Source organism: Ursus arctos, unplaced genomic scaffold (assembly GCF_023065955.2).
Source record: "Ursus arctos isolate Adak ecotype North America unplaced genomic scaffold, UrsArc2.0 scaffold_1, whole genome shotgun sequence".
In the NCBI taxonomy this organism is placed as follows: domain Eukaryota; kingdom Metazoa; phylum Chordata; class Mammalia; order Carnivora; family Ursidae; genus Ursus; species Ursus arctos.
In genome coordinates, this window is record NW_026622763.1 from 14,916,158 (window position 1) to 14,941,798 (window position 25,641).

Consider the following 25,641-nt stretch of genomic DNA (forward strand, 5'->3'; position numbering starts at 1 on the left):
TTTCACATTTGGTAATTTTATATCTACAAGTGCTTACTTAGTAGTATTTAATTCTTTTGGGAATATTATGTTACTGTATTCTGCTTCATAGTTGATTTGGGGGGAGGGATATCTTTATCTGTTGAATATTTTTTATTCTCACTTTCAGTTCACCTCATATAGTAACTTTGCATGTCTGTTGCCAGCTCTATTTTCTTCTTTAAAAGAATCTTAGATTTTCTAGGATATAGATGCATAAGGGTAGTGAAAGTTTAGATGACCCACTAGACTTCTAGTACTAGTACCTTAAAAAGCCATGTCCCTAAGGAATACTAGTTCTAGTACCCTAGGAACTTGTTTTCCAAGGAGCACCCTAAGACAGCACCATTAGGAGTAGATGCATATTTTCTGATAGCTATTAATTAATTAATTACCTGCAGGATCCTTAATTTGATATATATAAACTCCCACAATCTGATAGCTATTTTATACACACACACACACGTGTGTGTGTATATATATGTATGTGTGTGTGTGTGTATGTGTGTGTGTGTGTGTGTATATATATATATATATATATATATATATATATATATATATGTGTGTGCATTTTTTTTACCCTTCCCTACGGGGTCCTTAATTCTATCACTGGTTTCTAGTTTCCACTTTTCCCTTCTCCAACAGTATTCCCAAGAAATGGCTCTGTCAAGCTTTTTTCCCTCTTTCTTAGGTGGTAATATTTAAAAATCATCGTATTTGGCTGTGTGCATCGTCAAGGTACTTCACTTTAATTCCTTGTCCCAATGCTGACTTTTATTTTTAAATTTTTTTTAAATTTTTGTTTTATTTATTTATTTTTATTTAAGTTTAATTGACATAAAACATCTTGTAATTTCAGGGGTACCTCATGATATTTCAATATTTTTACACATTAGGAAATGACCCCCAGGTTAATTAAGTCTGGTAACTATCTGTCAATATACAGAGTTTCAATGCTGATTTTTAAAAAGGAATATAACTAATGGTCCACTACAGACTATGCTAAATTACCTAAGTTTTTGGTGAAAGCCTTTATCAGCTTAAAGAAGTTGTCTTTGTTTCTATATTTCTAAGGATTTTGAATATGGATTTTGTGGAATTTATTGGAGGCTGTTTCTACATCTATAAGACGATTATTATCTTTTCATGTAGATGCAAATGCAGTGAATTAAATTACAGATATTTAAATTTTAATCAAACTTAGCATTCCTGCATGAAAAATAATTTTTTTTAATCCATTGAAGAATTTGATTTATATCCACCAGGGCAAATCTGGGCTATGGAATAAGTTGAACCTCATTTCACATATAACAGCATACCTATCTTTTATAGTTCTATAGTTATAAGACTCAACTATTTTCCATTAATGCATATCAGATTATATCACAGCAGTGAGCATATTACTTTTGATCTGGACTTTAGGTAAATAATGCGAATACATATCAGAATATGGTAGCCATATAGTAAGTTCAAAGTAAATGGCAAGGAACTTGACTAGTCTTCACAAGGGAGGTGTCTGTATCTCAGTTTTCAGTCCACCTTCAAAAGACAAGCAGTCACGGCCAAGATAATTTAACAAAGCAGGAAAGAATAGTCATTTTTACTGCACAGTAATCATTCTTTCCATGCAACTATGGTCTCTATTATATTAACTTGGTAGAACAGAAAATATGATTATTAGTATGAAAACACAGTAGAATTTTGACAAGGGCAACATGGCAATGTACTTTAAACTCGCATTTCACTTTTAATTTTAGAATAAACAGCAGTAAAACTAATGATTTCCTTCACTAGAGGGGTGACAATCTAAGATGCAGATAAAGTGCTTTTATTCCCAAATAAAATAAAATTTGGGAATAAGACATCACATTAGACATTAGACACCATTAGACATCAGGTATCTCTCCTCAAGTTGGTATAGATTTTCTCTTAAAAAAATTAAATATAAATCTTGTATTTCTATTTAAAAATTTGAAAGATACTGGTATCAGTGAAAATTTAATAATGCATGTGCTTTTTACCTGATTACACACCATTCAAATTTCTTATATTAAATTCTGTTGAACTTCTACAGCTTCTAAATAAGTGAAATATTGTAGTGCTTAAAAATAGCATGCTTTAATTTACTGTCTGTTTATCACATGAGGTGAGCTAATTGTTTTCAGACAATGTCCTAATCAGATGTAATAGTGAAATTTAATGAAAAAAATTTATTGGGTTGATTAGGTGATAGACTTGTGAATTGGGGGGCATGCCATTTTCTACAGTATTTGTAATGAATAATGGCATTTAAAATTGTTCCAAGTGAAATCATCAGCTCTCATGAGCAAAGCTTTCTATTGCTGCATAGAGAAAGAGAATGGATTCACCAACATATATAATTTTTCATTTAACACAATTTAGGAAGATGACAGGGCAATTCCTTATGTTTATGAATTTGAACCACTTAAAATGATTGAAACTCTGCTTACTTCATATTTTGAGAAAAAGGTAGCCATGTCTTTGACAAAACCTTTTACTTAACTGCAGCCTGAATTACAGGATGCAAGACATTAGAGTTCCAGATAGGGCAACTCAGAAGTTAAAGGTCTACATAAGGAATACAAAATCCCTCCATATTTTCTGAAGCAATCACAAGTTTAATGGTTTGGGTAAAGAAGTTCTGCATCGTTGTTTGATTCAGGAACTACATAAATTGATATTAATATTTGAAATATTAATACCATATCATATTATCATAATATCATATTAATAGAATACACATATTCTACTCAAAAGAACAATTAATTACTTTATATTTTTGGAAAAGCTAATTTTTATGTTTATTAATATTGTCTTTAATACAACATATAAAAGTAGAGAAATTCTGCTATTACATATTCATAGTGAAAGTATTCTAGAAATAAAAAATATATATGTATGTATATATATATTAGTGTGTATATATATTTGTGTGTGTATATATTATATATATATATATATGAGCTTAGAAATATTTTACTTTTGATGTAGGAATTCCAGTTCTGTTAATCAAAACTAAATAAATAATCCATAATATAAAGTAGCTTTCTGTGCGGTGACAGATACAATTACAGCAAAATGCCACTGAATTATACACTGAATAATACTGGTTAAGTATCTACATCCAGTCAACTAAATATTAATCTTCTAAAGAGTTGTTTTTCAAAATTATGTAGCATTATGGGAAAAGCATGCTTTACAATTAGAATTTAAAATATCAGAATGAAATACTATAGTTTACATAAAATTATAATTTTGTCCAAAATGAGAAAACTACATAAATTCTTTCTGCTTTTATTTTTTGAAATTACTTTAGTAAGGATCAATCACCTTTGTAAATGAGAAAAAAAAAAACACTAAAATATTTATAATGACAACCATCACACTCTATAATGAAAGAGCCTGAAAGACTAATTTTATAACCTGGTCTCTAATTAATAGTTTTTATCTACCTACTCGTTGTGAAAGAGAGCAAAATGTTTGCAAAAATTTACTAATTTTGTTTAGTAAGATACTTCAAACAGATACATATATTTTCAGTCAGTGAGGAAGCTCTCAAATATAGCTAAGCATCAAATACTGCAAGGATGGGCATCCTGATTGTTGGCTGTCAAACCCTCTGTTCCTGTCAGTTCTCACTTTCAGCATGTCAAGTGAAAAAAGAGAGGTTAAAAAGTCATCAATGTCAGTATGCATTACTGTTTAGACTGTAAATTATTATACTATTTTCGGAGAGCCAATTTGGAACTCCATATCAAAACCTAAACAAATACGTATGTACACATATGTTTTGCCTAGGTATCTTTTGATACCTTAAAATATATTTTTGTGGTAATAATCACAAATAAGTATTTACGTATAAGAATGTTTATCTCTGAATAATTTCTAGTATCAAAATTAGAGTAACTTTAATGATGATTAAAATTGATTCATTTAAAAATAGTATGGTAAATCTATTTGGCAGAATGTTGAACAGCTATTAAAACCATACTTAAGAATATTAAATATTAAGAGGATAATAAATGATGTAAAGGTTCTTATACATTATTCTTTACTACAAATACACATATATGCTTTGATTATAATATTTAAAGGAAAATCAAATATTTTTAATGTTAAAAGGAATTAAAAGTATATATATACCAGTTGATTTACAGTGTGAGAGTGTGGGGTGATGAGATTGTGTTTGATTTTAAATTAGTTCAGTTAATTCAGTTTAGAATTGTACAGATCTTTATGGCGATATATGTGTCAATATGGTAATCATAAATGATTCATAAAAGAGCTTTTTTGGTAAGCTATTTAAAAAATTGAGGCAAAGGAATTCAAACTATTTACTAAGATTGTGTGGGTGTGTAGACTTAGGTATAACTTATTTGTCTAACCACTGACCTCTAACTCATTAACAAAGTAGATTAATTTCATCCACATTGCCAAAATATCCATAAACAATCGTGCAGTCATGTTTATTTCTCAGTGAGGCAAGCCACAGATTCTGAACTGCAACCAGAATAGATCAAAATATTTTCTACTTCAATGAAAGCTTTGTTACAATCTTCACATAGAAGAGGAACAAAGTAAACACATCTGCTCTATGAAGTTGTTCTGAACATTTCAGAAATAATGAATTAGACTGCATGTCAGGATCATTTGATAGGGGGCAAAGGTATTTCTTTCCAAGGCTTATAAAGGAACTTCTGTTAGGTTCATAAATATCTCAATTCCTGCATGCCAGCATCAGCACCCCCATTCCCTGCCAATCCCACACTTTTTAAAAGACATTATTTCTCTTCTTAATTTGTTGAATAGATTGTCTTCTTGGATTTGTATATATAAAGATGTATTACACATTTTTCCCTATCCTTCATTCCCTATCTTATAAATATTTACAATTTGTATGTAATTTTGACCACCTGGGTTTTCACACAATTTCTTGAATATAAAATACTGGGGTTAAAAATTTTAATAAAATATCACAGTCAATTTTAAGATTTGGAAGGTGTGATTTATTATTTTGGGCCAAAATATCTTCCTAGCATTTATGATACCAAGAGTTTACTATTAGCTAGCAAAAGTTAATCTGATAGAGCACTTTGCTAGTGAAGCTTCCTCCAGTTCACATTAAAAAAAAAAAAGAAAAGAAAGGAAAAAGAAAAAGAGTTCCCTGAGTCCTGTCTGATATAATCATTTTAATAGATATAAAATTGTCAAAAAGTTTATGCATATATAAATAGACACATTTATTTAGGATATAAATGAGATCACATTATACATTAGTCTATAACCTGGTTTTCCAACGTAATGATAGACTGTGAAAATTAATCTACATCTCTGTTGTGGAAATTATACATGTTCCAAATTATTTATTTCAGCTTTGATTAAAATTAAAGTCATGACAATTATTTTAATAGGTACAGACCTTAGACAGGTGTTAAATTTTAAACTACCAACACAAGATTTTGAGAATTCAAGGCACTAAGTTGCTGAACATAAATATGTATGTAGATAATGATATATTTTGAGAATATGCACAAGACTTGAAGGTTCTAACAACATAAAAGTAGCCAGGTTGTTTAGGGATCTTTTGGCACATTTATATTTACTGTATATTTTGTTAAGTATGAAATTGAATCTTGGCTAGTTTGTTTGTAAACTCTCTTAGAGGATTCCAATTTATCCACAAAGTTTTATCTTTATAAATTATCTTTTACCTTTAGACTAGGATATTTATTTGATTTGGAAGGAAACTAGTTCTCATGAATACTTGGTATTGACCATTACATTCAAATTCACTTATTAACCTTGTATTATTTTAACCATTTCTGAATTCTCTAATTTTTAAATAATTGGATAAAACTGTATAAACTGTCAACTCGTTTGGAATTTAAAGGAAAAATAACCCTTTCCTTTTTATCAGAAAGTCTATAAAAATATAGCACAGACTCTGTGTCTTTATCTTGGTTTTTCAAATCTGCATTATATTTCCTTGTAAGGATATATATATGATAATGTATCCAACTATTCAACTTTTTGATGGACATTTAGTTTGCTTCAAGTATTTAAAACACTTATAGTACCTTGAAAATACTGCTTGTACAAAATAAGGAATGTATATTTGTTGAATGAAAAATTTTCTCTAGATTGTCCTCAAGTCTATGAAAGTAGGGGTTGGGTAATTTTCATGTATTCAATTCTAGATCCCAGCGCCCTCACCTCTTAGCATACGTGTGTGACTCAATAATTCTACTGAGTGTTGAGACTGTTTGTGGTAAGGTGCAGTTTGAATTTATAGCTACAGAGGGGGATCCTCTTCCTAAAACTTAGTCCTTGGGTTAAATATATGGATTTCACAGGCATTAACTGTAGGTTCAGAACATGCCACAAGAATTGTACCAGGAGCATGACAACAATGACACCAAACAGAAGGAAGCCAGCACTTACCTGGACGAGAAACATTGCTATGTGGTGAAATTCTCCACGGCCCCCTTGCTTAACAGGAACTGTCATAAAGAATTTGCTGCCATCTCTAGAAAACACTGGCTCTTCATTCTAAAACACAAAAGTGCATATAACAGTCTCAAGATGGTATGTGCTTTGTGCTGCCAACCATTGCTAATTCAAGCATGGGTTATACCATTTTTGATTTTTTTTTTTTTTAAGATTTTATTTATTTATTTAACACAGATAGAGACAGCCAGCGAGAGAGGGAACACAAGCAGGGGGAGTGGGAGAGGAAGAAGCAGGCTCATAGCGGAGGAGCCTGATGCGGGGCTCGACCCCATAACCCTGGGATCACGCCCTGAGCCGAAGGCAGACGCTTAACCACTGTGCCACCCAGGCGCCCCTAATTTTGAATTGCTTTAGGAAATGGTCAATTTATCTCTAAAAATAATGTGAATGCACCACCACCATCTATCTTCAGAAATTTTTCATGTTTCCCAACTAGAAACTGTGCCCATTAAACAATAACTTCCCATTCCTCCCTGCCTTACGTCCCGTCAGTCCCCTTTCTGTCTCTTTGATTTGGATTACCATAAGAAGCTCTTTAATGAATGGTTTACCAAAAACATATAATTTTTAATATATTTTTTCTGAAATATTTCAGCAACTCTGGTTACTTGAACATACATTTCTGTGGCTGTATACATAAATTTACTGAAAACACAGAACTAAAATGCTGCAAAATTGGAAGGAATCCACTGAAAATCATTTAATTCAAACTTCCCATCGTCACTGTTCACCCCTCCAAAAACACACAAACACAAATGCCCAATTGATGATTTTTTAATTAAACTCTAGTGGCATGTTAAATCAATAGAATTATTTTCTGAAAATTAAATGATGGAAGCTATACATATAGATTGCTTTCCTTTTGCTCCAGGGGAAACATTAAGAAAATGGATTTGCCTGACAAAACGCTGAGTTCTTTCCTATTGGATTAGTGAAAGTGATTATACATATGGTAAAAGAAAGGCTTTGCTATGGTTTCTTCTGCAGGTCTTTCAAAATGGCCTACAAGCTCTTTCAGGTGATCTGGTCTTCCACTCTCTTTATGATCTCTTCTTCTGTCCTCCTGTTTCCTCACTGTGCATGCTCCCACTCCGTGGCCTTTGCACTTTTTATTCCGTTTGGTTCTTTGTCTCTTTCATATCTCGTCTCTATGTCACTTTATCAGTGAGGTGCTTCCAGTTTACTCAGGGAGAGGGAGATCGTGGAAGTGAGATCATCCGGCTCTATATGAATCCCTCATCCCCTTTACCTACTTCCTGTTTCTTTCCATAGCACCCGACAGCATCCAACATACTATACTTAGGCAGGTATGCATTTTGCGGGGGTATATGTGTGTATGCATATGTATATGTGTGTGGGCAGGGAGATAGGCAAGTAGGTAGTAGTCCTCTGAAATGAAAGCTCCATGAGGGAGGAAACTTGTATTCTTCACTGCTCTATCTCCAGCACCTAGACAATGGCTGTCACATGAATTGTGCTTTATATGTATTTAATGAAAAAAATGATGACTATTTTAATAAACTCTAGAGTCTGATTTTAGCTTCATTAGTGAGATCATCCCTTGATAGAAATATAAGAATAATATTTTCCTTGTCTACTTCATGGACACTCATGAAAATATAAGATGATATATATAAAAATTTAAAACTCTGAAGTAATATACAATTCAAGGATGAAGACAGTGCATTGCTAGGCATGTAATAAATACTGACAAGATACCTGACTGAGTGAATCACATCTTTCAGCTATGACAGAGTCAGTAATTCTGTACGTTCCGTCGGTTCCCTCTGGGATCTCTCTCTTGGCCTTTGTCCTGTCTGGAACAACCTTCCTGTTTTCCTTTATGTACTTAATTTTACCCTTTTTTTTCCCCCTTAAACTCAAGGAACAGAAACCATTTACAAATTTCCCTAGTTCAAGAGTGTCTCGCAGTTAAGAAATCTCTCCTCAGAGATTCTAACAATTACCCTGTACTCATCTCTATCACGGCATTCAGTGCATTCTATTATACGGTTGGCTTCCTTCACTAGGCAAGTAATAATTAAACTAAGTTTGCAATTTTATCTTTTTAGCTCTATTGCCTAGGACCCAGTAGGTGTCCAGCTCAATAGACTAGATGAAGCATGTATACAATAGGAAAAAATGTTTGTTATATATCAGTCTATCCACATTTGCTCCAAACTATCAGTTCCTCCCCTATTCAACATTATCCCCTTGTGATTTGCTCCAAAAATAAATTGCCTTTTCAAGGTACAGGGATATCTGAGCATTCTTCTTTTTGTATTTGTGCGTTCATCCCCTTCACATTCTAGTGCCTTATAAATGGCTCAGTGAAGGAGCAGATGGGGACTATATTCTCAAATGCACTGCTGGGCTTAATAACCTTCACCACTAGGCAATATCTGCCTATAAATAGAGCTCTATGCCAACCTTTTCCTAGAATTCAGTAATGGAAATGGAGCCAATCGCACTGTCCACTTTCATGATTGTAAGCAAATCAGTGTTTATGATGTACAGAGCAATGAATTGGGGATACCGAATTCTATCTCTTGACCAAAAATTTTGTGCATGGGTTATCACAAGTCTCTTGAAAGCCAGGCCAAATATACCTACATCTTCTCTGTTCTTCCTACCATCCAGAAAGTGAATGTATAATGATTATACTGTTTCTAATTGTCTTCGAAATTTGTTTCATCTTGTTACTACTACCATTCTCATACTTTATATTTCATCAAATTCTGAATATTTTATAAAATTCTCTAAGAGTTTCTAGAGAAAAACTCAACTGTGACAAACTACCACCTGCATTTTTTTTTACTGAATAATTGATAACTAGTTTCTTTGCTTTAAAAAAAGTTTCTATTAAACATTCATAAATTTGGGATTTAAAATGTAGCTAACATAATTCCAAAAAAAGCATGCATTATGTTGATGCATGTTACACTATAATGAATGCCACTGGAAACAAAAATGATAGCAAAATAGGTTTAATAATGCAGGATAATTCAGAATACATCAATATCCATTATGTTTTTGCTTCTTATTGTTACTTTCAGTATCTAACTTAAGAAACTCCATTATTGACCACAAGATCAAAGGTTTTTTTTTCCAATTTCATTAAGATTAAGTAGTTCATATTAATATCTACTTATTTATCTATAGGTAGATTTGGTATGCTTATCCTTCAAACAAGAACAGGTTTAGATTATCCACAATCCTTCTTACTTTTTCCTTCTTTATTCAGCAAGTATTTATGGAGACTTTGTTCAAATAACCAGACTCTATATTAGGCATTTAGTTTACAATGAGGAACAAAAATGAATATCCCTCCTGCCCTTGTGAACTTAGGAAAACAATGTAGAAATAATTGTATAAGTATTACAAAATAATTACATGTGAATAAAAAAAAACTTTTATTGAGGGATATGATTTGGTTACAGTGGTTGGGGGAGGTGATTTTTTAAGTAGGTGATTTAAGCTGAGGTTTGAAAAAGGAGCAGCCTTCACAAAAGAAAGTTGTTGAGAGAATTCCATTTAGAAGAAAGGCTCATACAAAGACCCTGTGAATATGAGAGCTCATGTGCCTAGAATGGAGAAGGAATTGACAAAAAATCTGTTTCAGTTGTGAGAGTGATATGGGTAGTGGCAACCAAGTACACACTTTGCAGTGGTCCCTCAGGCAGCCTGCAGTGTGAAGAGGCTGGCATGTGCCTGAGGGGTTGAGCACGGTCCGCAGATAAAAAGGAACTATAGTTCCTGCAGTCTGATCCTGGATGCTGTTTATGAAGCGGAGAAAAGCAAATTGACTTGAGATCTTTGAATGTAAAATTGAAGAACCTGGTGATGAATAATATACAGAATAATAGGCGAATAATAATAATATGCAGAAAAGGATAAGAAAAGCTGAACAATGACTGCTAGGTTTATGATTTTAATGGCTGGATGAGTAATTATGTCCTTGACTCCTAGGATAAGAAGAGTACATAAGACTAGAATATGTTTAGTTTGGACCTGTGGGTGTGCAGTTACTTTTATAGATTTAGGAGAAGATGCCAAGCATGAAGTTGGATGTTTTAGAACTCAGCGATGTGAGCTGCCCAGGGCTATACATTTAGCGGTCTCAATACATGATCATAATTGAAACCATAGATTTGTATGACACTTTAAGAGAGAATATAAAATAAAAGATTGCTGTAAAGAACAAAACAAAGCAAACCAAACACAGCACTTCCTTTGCAAAAAATAGTGATGGAGTTAATAGTAAAATGGGTTCAGCCATATTCAGATATCTACTTGTGTTTCTTTCTGAAATGTCTAGTATGAAACCATGTTGTGGAGACATTTGGTAGTTATTCTTTTGTGATCTGGATCCCAGCCTCACTTATGTCATAAACTAGCATCAGGAGCTAGGATACCTCTAAGGAAAGAAGCATTCATCTAAATAATCTCCACATAACCAATTTATGTGGACGTTTGGCCAGTTTTCTGGGCAATTTGAACAGTGCTAATGGTTTCCAGCTTTAATGGGTCACAACTTTTTCCTCTTTTCATCTACACAAAAGTTTACTTATATGAGTGATCCTGAAAAGCGATCCTAGTAGTTATTCTGCAACTTACGTTCTATAAAACAGAGGTAGCCTTTTTATATATGATGTCATAGAAAAGACAAGTCATAAATATTTTAATGGAAAAGACTCAGTCAAACATAGCAAAGGCTTAAAGTCATAATACTGAGATAACTTTTGAGAGAAAGTTCTTACACAGCAAACAGAATGAACACAGTGGCCAAAATGTGACATAAAGCAACTTCCTATGCCATACCTGTTTGGAGAGCCAAGTATCTGATGTCATCTCATATTTCTGAAAAGAAACAATGAAGTCCATGAAGCTTCTGAACACCAAAATAAGCATACATTAATGTAACTTTTTTTACACGTAATCCTTTAGGCATTTTTTTTTTCTCTCTTCAACTGGTGAAATACCATGAGACATCCCACTGTCACTACTGAATTCAACTGAATGAGTAAGTACAGAATTGGGATTAAGTGATAATTTAATTATAAAATCTTTCCTTTGGTGAACTCCTTTAGAATTCCCAGTAGTATGTCACCAGGGATAGAAGATCATTTTCCAGTGCTGTTTGATTACCTCATTTCAAACTGTTTTGAACCACTAGGCACTGTCTCTTTTCACCTCTAGGCATCATTGGGAAACAAAATTATTAAGTCCTTCAAAAGAACTGGGCAAACAGCCAGGAATAAAATGAAAAGGTCGATGTTCTTTCAACATTCAATCCACTCTCCATCATAGTCATTTTCTTTTCTTAAGGAGAAACAATTAAAGATTTCAAAGGACAAAATTTTATGTTCCATTAAAGTAATCTTGCAAATGATCAGAACCAAGATCTTATTTCACAAAGCAAAATGAGATTAATTTAATCTCAAGTTAAATATGTATAGATACAATAAATTTTACCAGTACTGTTTACATATAAGAACTTATGAAAATCTTGTACTTTAAAAAATGAGTCTATAATAAAAAGATTTAAATGAAAACTACATCACCATATATTGCAAATTTTATCTGTATGCAGAGGTATTGATTTCAAATTGTTACTAATTATTTGTAGGTGTTTTTTTTTAAACCAGTTTTCTCTCCTAAAGCCATATTAGTACATTATAATCAAACACTTTCTCTTTTCAGGGCCTGTATTTATATTTGTTTATTTCACTAGATTTTGCTACATATAGATATCAAGGAAACATCTAACTAATTTATTCCTTGATTTTCTATTTGCATCTCTGCAATATCCATCCTTGGTATCTAAAAACATAGACATACAAAAAAATATATCAATCCTACTTTTCATTAATATTACTAAGTATTGTTAAAATCCATGGAAGACCAAAGTTTCACATGCATTTATTTGTCTTATTATTTCAATTACAGTAGAGAGTAAAATCTTTTTTTAAGTCCATAAATAGATTAGAAATATATTAGAAGTATAACAGAATATCAATAAGGTATCAAATCAATAATACGATAGGGTTCCTATATCTATTTTCTACTGAAGCATTTTGATACATTCGTGCCATTACCTATACAGATTATCATTATATAGAAAAGGTGACAGGCTTTCTCTAACTAGAATATATACATGCCAATTTCTAAATAATAGTATCAGCTGAATAAGAAACCGTCCAGAATACTTTAACAAATAAATGGTGAAATCCTAGTCAGCCTATCAGATGAAAGATGATGACTGAAATAAATTTTCTAATAAATAAAAGCTAAATTTAAAGAGCATTAGTCAAATCCTGTAAGTAAATGGCTGACTCATAAGTTTATCCCCACATCTATGCTCATCACTCCAAAGACAAATTTCCTCCCCTTTCCCTTTTATAGACCCTTTACAAATAATGTTTTAGTATTTGAGTATAATTGGCATTTAGTGACATGTACAGCTCTAACGTGTTTTTGATGAGTTTTGACGGATATATTTACATTCCATGCCGTCAAGATATAAGATCTTTAAACTTCCTGACACCTTCTCTCACGCCCCTTTCCAGAGGTTCCGAAAAGACAGTCACTCTTCTGAAATAGTTCCCCACAGATTAGTCTTGCTTATTTTACAAGTTCAGATAATTCAAATTATGGATTGTATACTCTTGAGTGGGACTTCTTTCACACCATGTTTTTGAGATGCACTCATATTGCTGGGCATATTAGTATTCTGTTTCCTTTTAAATTGCTGAGCAGAATTTTGTTGTATAGATATGGCTCTTTTTGTTTATCCATTCCTGCTTAATAGATAATGGAATAGTTTCCAGTTTTTAGCTACTGTAAATAAAGCTTTCTCTAAAGAATTTTTTTTTTTTTAACAAATCCTTGGTGGACACAGGTTTCTTGCTTTTTTTGTTGTTGTCGTTTTGGTGTTTTGTTTTGTTTTGTTTTGTTTTTCTTTTCCAAATATCTAGGAATGGAGTTACTGGAGTATGGAGTATATCTATACACATATATATATGTAATATACATTATATATTTTTTATATCTGTATAACTGTACTTGAAACTGCAAAATCATTTTTTAAGCTAGCTGTATCATTTTACACTTCTACTCATGAAGAATAAGAACTGCAATTTTCTACATCCTCATCAATAATGTCACCTTTTTGTTGTTTTAATTTTAGTCATTCTAATGGTATGTAGTGTTATATCATAATGATTTAATGTAAGTTTTCCTAATGTCTAATAATTTTGAATATTTTTTCACTCATTATTACTTCCTTACGCATTTCTGTTCACATGCTTTACTCTTTTTATTGGGTGTCTTTTCATTATTGATAAGTATATACTTCTTTGTCAGCGTCACATTTTGCAAAATATTTTCCTCTAGTCTGCAGTTAGCTGTTTATTAATAGTGTCTTTGAGGAGAAGTTTCTGATTTCGATGATGTCTAATGTAGTATTTTTTCTTTTATGATTAGTGACTTTTTGCCTATTCAATATAGCAAACTTACACCCCATATTTTTATCTAGAAGACTGACAGTATCATCTGTTAGATTAGGACAGCAATTTATCTCCAATTAATTTCAGAATATGGTATGAGGTAGATGTCAAATACCATTGTATTTTTCATTCAGTTCTTGATTGTTCCAGCATCATTTTCCCCCTTTGGATTGTCCGGCACCTCGGTTAAAAATCAGTTGATCATATAAATCTGTATCTATTTCTGGAAACTCTATTAGATTAGTTGATCTGTTTGTGTGTCCTTATGCCTCCACTACAATCTCTAAGTTTCTGTTGCTTTCTAGTTATTCTTGAAATCCAGTAGTGAAACTTCTCCAGCATTTTTTTTTTTTTTACAAGGTTGTTTCGGTCATCAGGTCTTCTGCATTTCCATATACATTTAGAATCAGCTTGTCTGTTTCTACCAGAAATTCCCAATTCTTCTGGGAATTTGTATTATATTGAAACTACAGTTAGTTCTCTTTGAGTAGAATGCCATCTATAATATTCAGCTTTTCAATTCCAGCATCTGTTTATTTAGGTCTTCCTTAATATGTTTCAAAAATGTTGTAGTTTTCAATATGGGGATTTTGCACACTATTTGTTAAATTTATCCTTATGTATTTAATGTTTTAAATATTTTAGTGGCGTTTTTATTTTCCATTGTAATATTATGAGTATACAGAAACACATTTTGTTGCTTCTCAATTCCTTATTTTGAAAAAAGTGGGAACTTACAGAGAAGTTGAAAGACTGGTTCAAGAAACAGCTGCATATCCTTTAGACATATTCCTCATTTCTTTATATTTTGTTCCATTTGCTTTACTATTATATCTCTCTACTGTTTCTAAACCATTTTGAAAGGAAGGCAAAAGTATATTTTTTTTGAAATCAATCAAAAGTTAGAAATAACCAGAGACGTAAAGGATCTATATTCTAGAAACTACAAATCACTCTTGAAAGACATTGAGGAAGACACAAAAAGATGGAAAAATACTCCATGTTCATGGATCGGAAGAATAAACATAATTAAGATGTCTATGCTACCCAGAGCAATCTATACTTCCAATGCCATCCCAATCAAAATACCAGTGATATTTTTCAAAGAAATGGAACAAACAGCCCTTAAATTTGTGTGGAGCCAAAAAAGGCCCCGGATCACCAAGGAATTGTTGAAAAGGAAAAACAAAGCTGGGGGCATTACGTTGCCAGATTTCAAGCTATACTACAAAGCTGTGATCGCAAAGACAGCATGGTACTGGCACAAAAACAGACATATAGAACAATGGAACAGAACAGAGAACCCAGAAATGGACCCTCGGCTCTTTGGGCAACTAATCTTTGACAAAGCAGCAAAAAACATCCAGTGAAAAAAAAGACAGTCTTTTTTTTTTTTTTTTTAAGATTTTATTTATTTATTTGACAGAGGGAGACACAGCAGCCAGCAAGAGAGAGGGAATTCAAGCAGAGGGAGTGGGAGAGGAAGAAGCAGGCTCTCAGCAGAGCAGGGAGCCTGATGCGGGGCTCGATCCCAGGACCCCGGGAACATGCCCTGGGCCAAAGGCATACGCTTAACGACTAAGCCACCCAGGCACCCCAAGACAGTCTCTTCAATAAATGGTGCTGGGAAATTGGACAGCTATATGCAAAAGAATGAAACTTGACCACTCTCTCACACCATACACAAAGATAAACACCCAAATGGATGAAAGACCTCAATGTGAGACAGGAGTCCATCAAAATCATAGAGGAGAACATAGGCTGCAACCTCTTTGACATCGGCCACAGCAACATTTTTCATGACACATCTCCAAAAGCAAGAGAACCAAAAGAAAAAATGAACTTGTGGGACTTCATCAAGATAAAAAGCTTCTGCACAGCCAAGGAAACAGTCAAAAAAACTAAGAGGCAGCCCACAGAATGGGAGAAGATATTTGCAAATGACACTACAGATAAAAGACTAGTATCCAAGATCTACAAAGAATTTCTCAAACTCAATACATGTGAAACAAATAATCAAATCAAAAAATGGGCAGAAGACATGAACAGACACTTTTCCAATGAAGACATACAAATGGCTAACAGACACATGAATAAATGTTCAAAATCATTAGCCATCAGGGAAATTCAAATCAAAACCACACTGAGATACCACCTTACACCAGTTAGAATGGCAAAAATGGACAAGGCAGGAAACAACAAATGTTGGAGAGGATGTGGGAATGCAAGTTGGTACAGCCACTTGTACCATTCCCAATATGCAAGTTGGTATGGGAATGCAAGTTGGTACAGCCACTTTGGAAAACTGTAGAGGTCCCTTAAAAAGTTAAAAATTGAGCTACCCTATGATCCAGCAATTGCACTACTGGGTATTTTCCCCAAAGATACAGACGTAGTGAAGAGAAGGGCTATATGCACCCCAATGTTCACAGCAGCATTGTCCACAATAGCTAAATTGTGAAAGGAGCTGAGATGCCCTTCAACAGATGACTGGATTAAGAAGATGTGGTCCGTATACACAATGGAATATTACTCAGCCATCAGAAAGCATGATTACACAACATTTACAGCAACATGGACGGGACTGGAGGAGATAATGCTAAGCAAAATAAGTCAAGCAGAGAAAGACAATTATCATATGGTTTCACTCATTTATGGAACATAAGAAATAGGAAGATCGGTAGGAGAAGGAAGGGAAGAATGAAGGGGGGTAAACAGAAGGGGGAATGAACTATGAGAGACTGTGGACTCTGGGAAACAAACTGAGGGCTTTGAGGGGCAGGGGGACTGGGATAGGCCGGTGATGGGTATTAAGGAGGGCACATATTGCATGGTGCACTGGGAGTTATACACAAATAATGAATCATGGAACATTGCATCAAAAACTGGGGATGTACTATATGGTGACTAATATAACAAAATAAAAATTATTTTAAAAAAAGAATATTAGAAAATTTTATATAAATATAAAAATAGAGACACACACAGACAGTAAAAGAGCACTTGGCTCACGTGATTATGGAGGATGAAAAGTCTAAGATTTGCAGTCGGCAAGGTGGAGATCCAGGAGACCCAATGATAATAGCTCTAATCCAAGGCTAAAGGTACAAAAGCCAGGACAAGCTGATGGTGCTAGTAGTGATCCAAGACTAAAAACCTGAGATCCAAGACTGCCAATAGTATAAGCTTCAGTCAGAGTCTGAAAGCAGGTGAAGACCAATGTCTCAGCTCAAAGACATTCAGGCAAAGACAGCAAATTCCAGCTTACTTAGCCTTTTTCTTATTTTTCAGACCTCCAAACGATTAGTTGAGACCCACTCACACAGGGAGGGTGATCTGCTTTACTTAGTCTACTGATTCAAATAACCTCTTTTAGAAGCTGTCACAGACAGACACAGAATCATGTTTAGCCCAGTATCTGGACAACTTGTGATCCAGTCAAGTTGACACATAAAATTAACCATTACAACCAGTAATACTATCACCAAAACAAAACAAAACAAAACATCGGTTTCTAAATAATTTGATAGACGTTTGAGGCATTATATCCATTTACCCCTAAATAATTCAGTAAGCATTTCTTACAGTATCCTGTATACTTGTATGTTTTTTACAGTAAAATGATCAAAATCAGGAAATCAAACAATTTAAGTTGGTGCACTGACTTGTAAATTGTGACCCATTCTAGGGTTGTTGCGTTTTTGTTTTTGTAGATTTCTTTTTATTTATGCAATAATGCCATCTACAAATAAAGAGAATTTTATTTCTTCCTTACCAATCATCATGATATATATTCCTTGCCAAGTTATTCTGGTTAGAGTCTCTAATAAAGTTTGCATACCACAGTGAGAATGTACATCCTTATCTTAGAAAGATGTTGGGTTATTTTTCTTTTTAATTAAGATTTTATTTATTTGTTTGAGAGAGACAGTGAGCGAGAACACGAGCAGAGGGAGGAGCAGAGGGAGAGGAAGAGGGAGAAGCAGACTCCCCGCCAAGCAGGGAGCCCGATGCGGGGACTTGATCCCAGGACCCTGGGATCATGACCTGAGCCAAAGGCAGACGCTTAACCAACTGAGTCACCCAGGCGCCACAGGAAAGTGTTTTACCATGTAGTATATCTTTGAGGTATTTTGTGGGTATCCTTTATCAAATTAAGGATATTTTTTCTATTCATTATGTTGAAAGTTATGAATAAGTTTTGTCAACTGCTTTTTTCATCTACTGAGATACTTTTTTTTTCTGTTAATATAATGAATTACATTGTTTTTCAATATTCAACCAATCATAAGTTACCAAAATAAACCCCATTTAGTCACAATGCACTACTCTCTATATTGCCACAGATGATATATTAAGATGTTTAAGGAATTTTTTGTATACACGTTCATGGGACGTATCAGTGTAAATTGTTCTCTCATAATGTCCTTGCCTAGTTTCAGTAAAAGGATTATGGTATGCTTATAAGATGAACTGAAAAGTTTCCTTCTCTACTTTCTGGAGACTGTAGAAATGGTAAAATGTATCCCCGTTTTTTTTTCCAGTTTTGAGACATAATCGACATATAGCCTTGTATAATTTTAGGGTGTACAACATAATGATTTGATACATGTATATATTATGAAATGATTACTCCAAGTTTAGTTAACATCCATTACCCCATGTAACTACATTTTTTTTTCCCTTTATGATGGAAACTTTTAAGGGTTACTCTCTTAGCAACTTCTACAAGTATAGTGAAGTAATGTTAACTATAGTCATCATGTGGTACATTACATCCTCAGAACTTATTTATCTTATAACTGGAGGTTTGTACCTTTTAACCACCTTCACCCAATTTCCCCACGCTCACCATCACCCTCACCTCTGGCAAACAGAAGCCTAATCTCTTTTTCTGTTATTTTTTATTCCACATATAAGCGAGATCATACAGTATTTGTCTTCTCCATCTGACTTAATTAACTCAGAATAAATGCCCGCAAGTCCCCTCCCCTACTGTTGCCCTATACATTGTCACAAATAGCATGATTTCTTTCTTTCTTATGGCTGAATAAAAAGTGTGTGTGTGTGTGTGTGTGTGTGTGTGTGTGTGTGTGTGTGACATTTTCTTTATCCATCCATTGATGGACACTTGTTCCCCCTGCCCCCATCTTGACTATTGTAAATAATGCTGCAATGAACATGGGCTTGCAAATATTTCTTGGGATAGTGATTTCATTTCCTTCAGATACACACCCAAAATCTGAATTGCTGGATCATATGGAAGTTTTATTTTTAATTTTTTGAAGATCTGCCATACTGTTTTTTATAGTGACTGTACCAACATACATTCCTACCAAGGGCACAAGGTTCCCTTTGCTCCACTTCCTCACCAGCAATTATCTCTGGTCTTTTTTGATACTAGCTGTTCTAACACGCATGAGGTGATGATTGTGGTTTCGATTTGCATTTCCCTAATGATTAGTGACACTGAGAACCTTTTCATATAGCCACTGGCTATTTGAACATCTTCTTTAGAAAAATGTCTACTCGGGTCCTTTGCCCATTTTTTAAATTAGATTATTGGGGATTTTGTTTGTTTTGTTCATTTTTGTTTTATTTTGCTATTGAGTTGAAGGCTATTTTTTAATATATTTTAGACATTTACCCCTTATCAGATATATGATTTGCAAATATGTTCTTCCATTCCACAGGTTGGCTTTTCATTTAGTTGACTGTTTCTTTTACTATGCACAAGCTTTTTTGTTTGACAGTTTTGATTTACTTAAGTTATCCATTAACTTTTAGAAAAAATAGAAACAAATATTTTTATTTTATTTTACTCAAATATTTGCCATTTGGGACACCTTTCTTTCCTTCATTTAGATTGAGTTTTCATCTGATGCTATTTCTTTCAGACTGAATAACTTCGTTTCATGTTATTTATGCAGATCTACCTGTGATAAATTATCTCGGCTTTTATTTATCTGAATTTTTCTGTCTTCATTTCTGAAAGATACTTTCATAGGATATAGACTTCTGGTTTACACTGTTTTTCTTTCAGTTCTTCAAAATGTATTCCATTGCTTTCTGTCTTAATGTCATTTCCGATGAGAGAGAGGCAGTAATTTTCATCATTCTATTCCCCCATATGTAACATGTTTTTCTCTCAGCCTGTTTTAAAATTTTTCTCTTAATATTTGGTTTGCAATAATTTGAAAATTATGTGCCTATGTATTTTCTTTGTTTTTATGCTCTTTGGGATTTGCTAACTTAGATATATGGGTTAATGGTTTTTCTTCAAATTTGGGATATTTTAAGTCATTATTTCTTAATTTTTTTTCTGCCCCATGATCTTAAACTCTGCCTTCTGTGTCTTTTACATCCCACATATACAACAGCTCAAATTATTCCATATGTAACTGAGGCTTTCTTTTTTTTTCCCCAGTCTTTTTTTTTTTTTTCCTCAGAACTTCAGTTTGTTTTTATTTCCCTGACTACAACAATGTCCAATTTGTGTTTAACTGATAGTTTTTCATTTCAGATATTGTTCTTTTTAGTTCCTGAAATTCCATTGTTCTGTATTTTATACTTCATTTCTCTACTGAAATATCTCATCTATTTATTAATTAGGACCACCCTTTAATTTGCCAAATATCTTTCAAACAGCTTTAAAAAATTCTGTATCTGTTAATTCTAATATCTCTATTCTGTGTAAGTCTGCTCTTATAACTCTTTCTGTGGAGAGGTAGGCAGGTTACATTTTCTATTTTTCTACATATATAGTATGTTTTGATTGTATAATTGATATTTTAAATTTTAATTCTCTGTTTAAAAGAATAAACTTTGTTCTAGGAAGACAGCTAATTTGTAGGCATGCACTTGATCTTTTCCAGGTTTGATATAAAGGTTTATTGTAAAGAGTATAGAACAGCCTTATTTCTAATGCATTTTTCTTTCTGCGCTGTGAGCCGAATGCAAAGGGTTTTCAGTGAGAGCTCTCTATTTTTGCTGTTTCGCACTCCAAAGTCTCTAAGCATTGTGCAACCTGCAGATTCTCTATCTGCTTCTCTCTCTGTGAAGCATGTCCTGTACTTGCACAGTTAAGTACTGAGCTAAAGTCTAAAGAGGTCCTTTACATAGATTGCCAGAGCTCTTCTCTCTATAGCTCCAAATCTTGTGGTACTTGTCCTGCAAATTTCAGCCACCACAATAGCCTCAAACTGATTCTCCCTGCCTATTTGGATCAGTGATACCACTGTGCTTTTCTAGGACTGCATTAGCTTGCACTATGATCTCCACGTGTCCCCTACAGGAAGCTGGGCTTATCTTATATATTTACATTATTTCGCTTTTTATGTCCTGATCCTGCTTTTGTCCAATATCTGAGAATAGTTGTTTAATTCATTTTGTGTAGTTTTCTAGTTGACTACAGCAGAGATGCTAGGCTGGCAACATTTACTCCATCCTGTCCAGAAATAGAAGTTTAAAAATTCTGTTGTTAAATAATTGGGAATACTTTAGTTAGTGCCAGAACAGGCATACATAAAACAATTTAAATGGATTATAGTATACCCTCTGTTAAGAACTTTAAAAATTATACATACAGGATTTATTGCAGAGCTTATAAAAACTGATTATAGAAATAGAAATACAACCTGCTTTCAAAACACAGTTGTTCAAGGACCAGCTTTTGTTTTTTTTTACTCCTCTTATTTAATTTAAAAACAGAGACACTGACCATTATTTTAGAAGACTAATCTGAACTACCAAAAAATGGAATTTTTGAAATGTGTTTGAGGAAGACAGGAAAAACATCCCACATTCTCAAGATAATCAAACTCTAAACATGAGAAAAGGACCTATTTGAGAATTAAACTCATGTGGCTTAGACTCCCCTTTATACTATACAAGAATTCATTTTTTATAGTTTGGTTGGTTCTCTTTTGCTTATCATCCATATTTCTCACTTCAAAGTTTGGATGACTTATGGATTAAAGTATATACTTCTAATAGAATGACTCTTTCCCAACTACCTATGGAAGTTAAATATTGGTCTTTGTACAATGGATTGCCTGATATCCCTTTGAAAGTAGCGTAAAGTACTTCATTTTAAACGTAAAAGAAAAGTAAATTATACTCACTCTACTGCAAGCGCCAGTGGTACTCTCACAGACCGTGAGGATGGAGATGTTCTGAGGCCGGTTTAACCATCTGACCACCGTCTTGGTATTGCTTACCCATTTAACCATAGTGATATAATATTCCCTAGTTTGAAAACAAACAAAAATTACATTTAGAGCCAGAAAACCGGTATAGTACCAATAATATATACTAGTTATTGTATATGCAAGGATAAATGAAACACTAGAAGGATGCCACATCATATTAATTTCTATTTATGTATACATACACACCTGCTATTCTGAATACTCACATATATAAATACAAATATGTGTGTATGTATGTAAACACATGTACATATACATATACATACACATGCAAATGTACTGAAAATTTGAGAATAAATCTGAAAGTGAATGATATCCCAGAAAGGAAGTTTTTGGAAAAATAAAAATAATCAAGATGATAGACATTTATGATTAATTTTTTAAACTGTCTATTGAGTACCACTAACACGTGCAATAAGCATAAATTTTTAAGCTATATTCTATTTTTATAAAAAATACAATCACTAATCATTTAAAGGCAAAACTTGTTCTTCACTTAATAATTATTTCTTATGCATGATCTCCATGTTATTTTACTTTACCCATGGGGACTTGCATGACAGAAAAATTAGTTTTTATTTATTTATTTGTGTGTGTGTGGTCTTTCTCAGTTGTGAGCCACGGGCCAGTCCCAATCCTATTCATTATATATACATACATACACACACAGACATATGCATATACACACACACATATATATATATACATATATATTAATTTTTAAAATCTTTATTTGAAACAGTTTAAAACAAAGAAAAAATTAAAATGAAGGAGATGAGGGACTACTGAATTTTCTGTATAGTGAGGATGCTAAATACTGGAGCCTATGATGTTCTCAAGCTATTTCTAGATTGGGAAAGTTTCCCATAGTTAGTTTATATTTCTTTCATTGTAGGTTCTATGATTGGAAATTTACATACTATATCAAAAAAACATCAACCCACACCGACAAAATGCAGTGGTCAGCACTGATTCAATTTATGATTAAAAACAAAACCAAAAAAACTTTCCAACAAGTTTGCCCTGTTTCAGAACAGATGAGATGATGTAAAGTGCCATCTGTGAGCACTGTCTTAAAAGTAACCCACACAGGGGCGTCTGGGTGGCTCAGTCGGGTAAGTGTCCAACTCTTGGCAGTGATCTCACGGGCGTGAGATCAAGGACCATGTCAGGCTCCCTGCTCAGCAGGGAGTCTGTTTGAAGATTCTCTCCCTCTGCCCCTCCCCCCTCGAATAAATAAATAAATCTTTTAAAAAATTTCACCCAGTTTTTATGTGACTTAGGAAAAAATTAGGTATGGAGACAAAGGCTTTGTGATACAAATCACCTGTCCTTAGACACATGTGGGTTAGACATTTAGCTACATGAATCTTACGTTTCTAACATTTCTGAATAGCTACTGCTTCCTCCAGAAAACGGGTTAGCCCATCAAAGTGAAGATGTCAGTAGAAGGGCAAGCAAAACTTAGCATACAGTGAAGCCTGCCATATTTTCTTCAGCAATCTCTTCAAGACATCTGACAGCTTTCAAAACCAGCTAAGTCTCACTTCAAAATGCCAAGAAACTCAGTGAAATCGTAACATAGAGTTCCCTAAATAGTTAACAAAGGCAACTTTGAATCAGATGTGCACCTGGTTTAGGATTAATCTTTCCCAAATGAGTGGGCCTTGTGATTCTTCAAAGAATGATACCCTATTTATTTTTACTGTGTTTTTGTTTAAACTGATTTATTTTGCATGCATTATCATGTTCAGCAGTATGAATATTAAAAAGGGAAAAATATAGGTATTAAGCTTTAATGGATTTATGCAGAGAATTTAGCATGGAGGAAAATGATAGTGGATACTATAATCAGGAAAGGAAATGCTGGGGCGCCTGGGTGGCTCAGTCGTTAAGCATCTGCCTTTGGCTCAGGGCGTGATCCTGGAGTTCTGGGATCAAGCCCCGCATCAGGCTCCTCCACAGGAAGCCTGCTTATTCCTCTCCCACTCCCCCTGCTTGTGTTCCCTCTCTCGCTGGCTGTCTCTGTCAAATAAATAAATAAAATCTTAAAAAAAAAATGGAAAGGAAATGCTGAATTCTGACAATATATATTTTTGATTAGTTGGTGTAAATGTTGTTTAGAATTAAAGTAAAAAAAAATAATTTGGTTATTGTAAACAAATGACCACAGGCTGCAAAATCAAGGAGGTTGTATTTATAGAAAAATCTAGATAGAACTGATACATATAAATTTTAAAACGCAATCAGGAATTTATCTTAGTTAGCTAATGCGAGTAATATTACATACTGTGTCAAATGAGATGACAACCAACATGAATAATTTTTTAAATAAATAACTGCAACAACAAAACATAATTTAAATATTCATCTTGAGTGTTTTCCCTTTCAAAATAGCCCTCAAGTGTAATGTTGCAAGAACATCTTCTTTATAATGTCTTCACAGACATTGACACATATTTATTATCTATGATGGAAAATCTTGACTTTTAAAAAGGATTTCATATTAGAAAATCAACTAAAATTCAACCAATGCAAATCTGGTAAATAAGTTGATTTTTTAAAAGGGAACACTAATTTAGGTGTAAAATTAAGCTCAAATAATTAATTCTTAGTTATACCACTTATCTTTCTCTTTGATTAAATAATGTGATTATTTAGGGCACGTGGGTGGCTCAGTCAGTTAAGCGTCTGCCTTCAGCTCAGGTCATGATCCCCAAGCCCCACATCGGGCTCCCTGCTCAGCAGGGAGTCTGCTTCTCCCTCTCCCTCTGCCTCTCCCTCTGCTTGTGTTCTCTCTCTCTGTGTCAAATAAATAAATAAAAATCTTAAAAATAATAATAGTGTGATTATTTTGTGTGTTTGTATATAATGTATTTAATGCCTATAAGAATTTAGTGTGATGTGAACTATCTTAGTATATACCTTATTTATAATCTGAAAGATAAGAGTTGTCCCAAAATTGAATTTATAAGGTTTTTCAGGAGTAATTTCAAGCCACTGAAATTTCTATGATAAAGTGTTGGGATTATCTAAAATGAAAGGTAAGAAGTAAGACACATCTGTATTCTTTCTTTCTTTGTCCCAGGATCCTAGATGTACCTCTCCTTAGTTTGCTCATAAGTAATCAGGCTTCCTCTGAATGAGGGATTAGGGAAGGGCCCTTAACTGGGTATCACACTCCTTGGCCTTCCTGCTCCTGATGTGGCTATCCTCCTAGAACTCCATTTCATGAACACATTAGATCTGGTGTTCCATGACCAGTGACTAGCAGATGTGTTCCCCCCCCCCCCATATAACTGGCTTAACCGGCTTGTTCCAAGTCTCCATGGCTCTGGATTACCCAGGAAGTCCCCAAGGAGCTCATCTCCTCT

General features: G+C 33.7%; 1 protein-coding gene across 1 annotated transcript in view; it reads right to left on the reverse strand.

Annotated features, from left to right (window-relative positions):
- The window catches only part of DPP10 (dipeptidyl peptidase like 10), a 143,149-nt gene that overhangs the window by 64,330 nt on the left and 53,178 nt on the right, over positions 1–25,641 (reverse strand). Inside the window, exons 5-7 of the mRNA XM_026510117.4 lie at positions 22,181–22,304; positions 11,371–11,409; positions 6,481–6,588 (exon numbers count right to left, since the gene is read on the reverse strand). Coding sequence (XP_026365902.2) covers positions 6,481–6,588; positions 11,371–11,409; positions 22,181–22,304 — 271 coding nt within the window. The remainder of the gene's footprint in view (positions 1–6,480; positions 6,589–11,370; positions 11,410–22,180; positions 22,305–25,641) is intronic.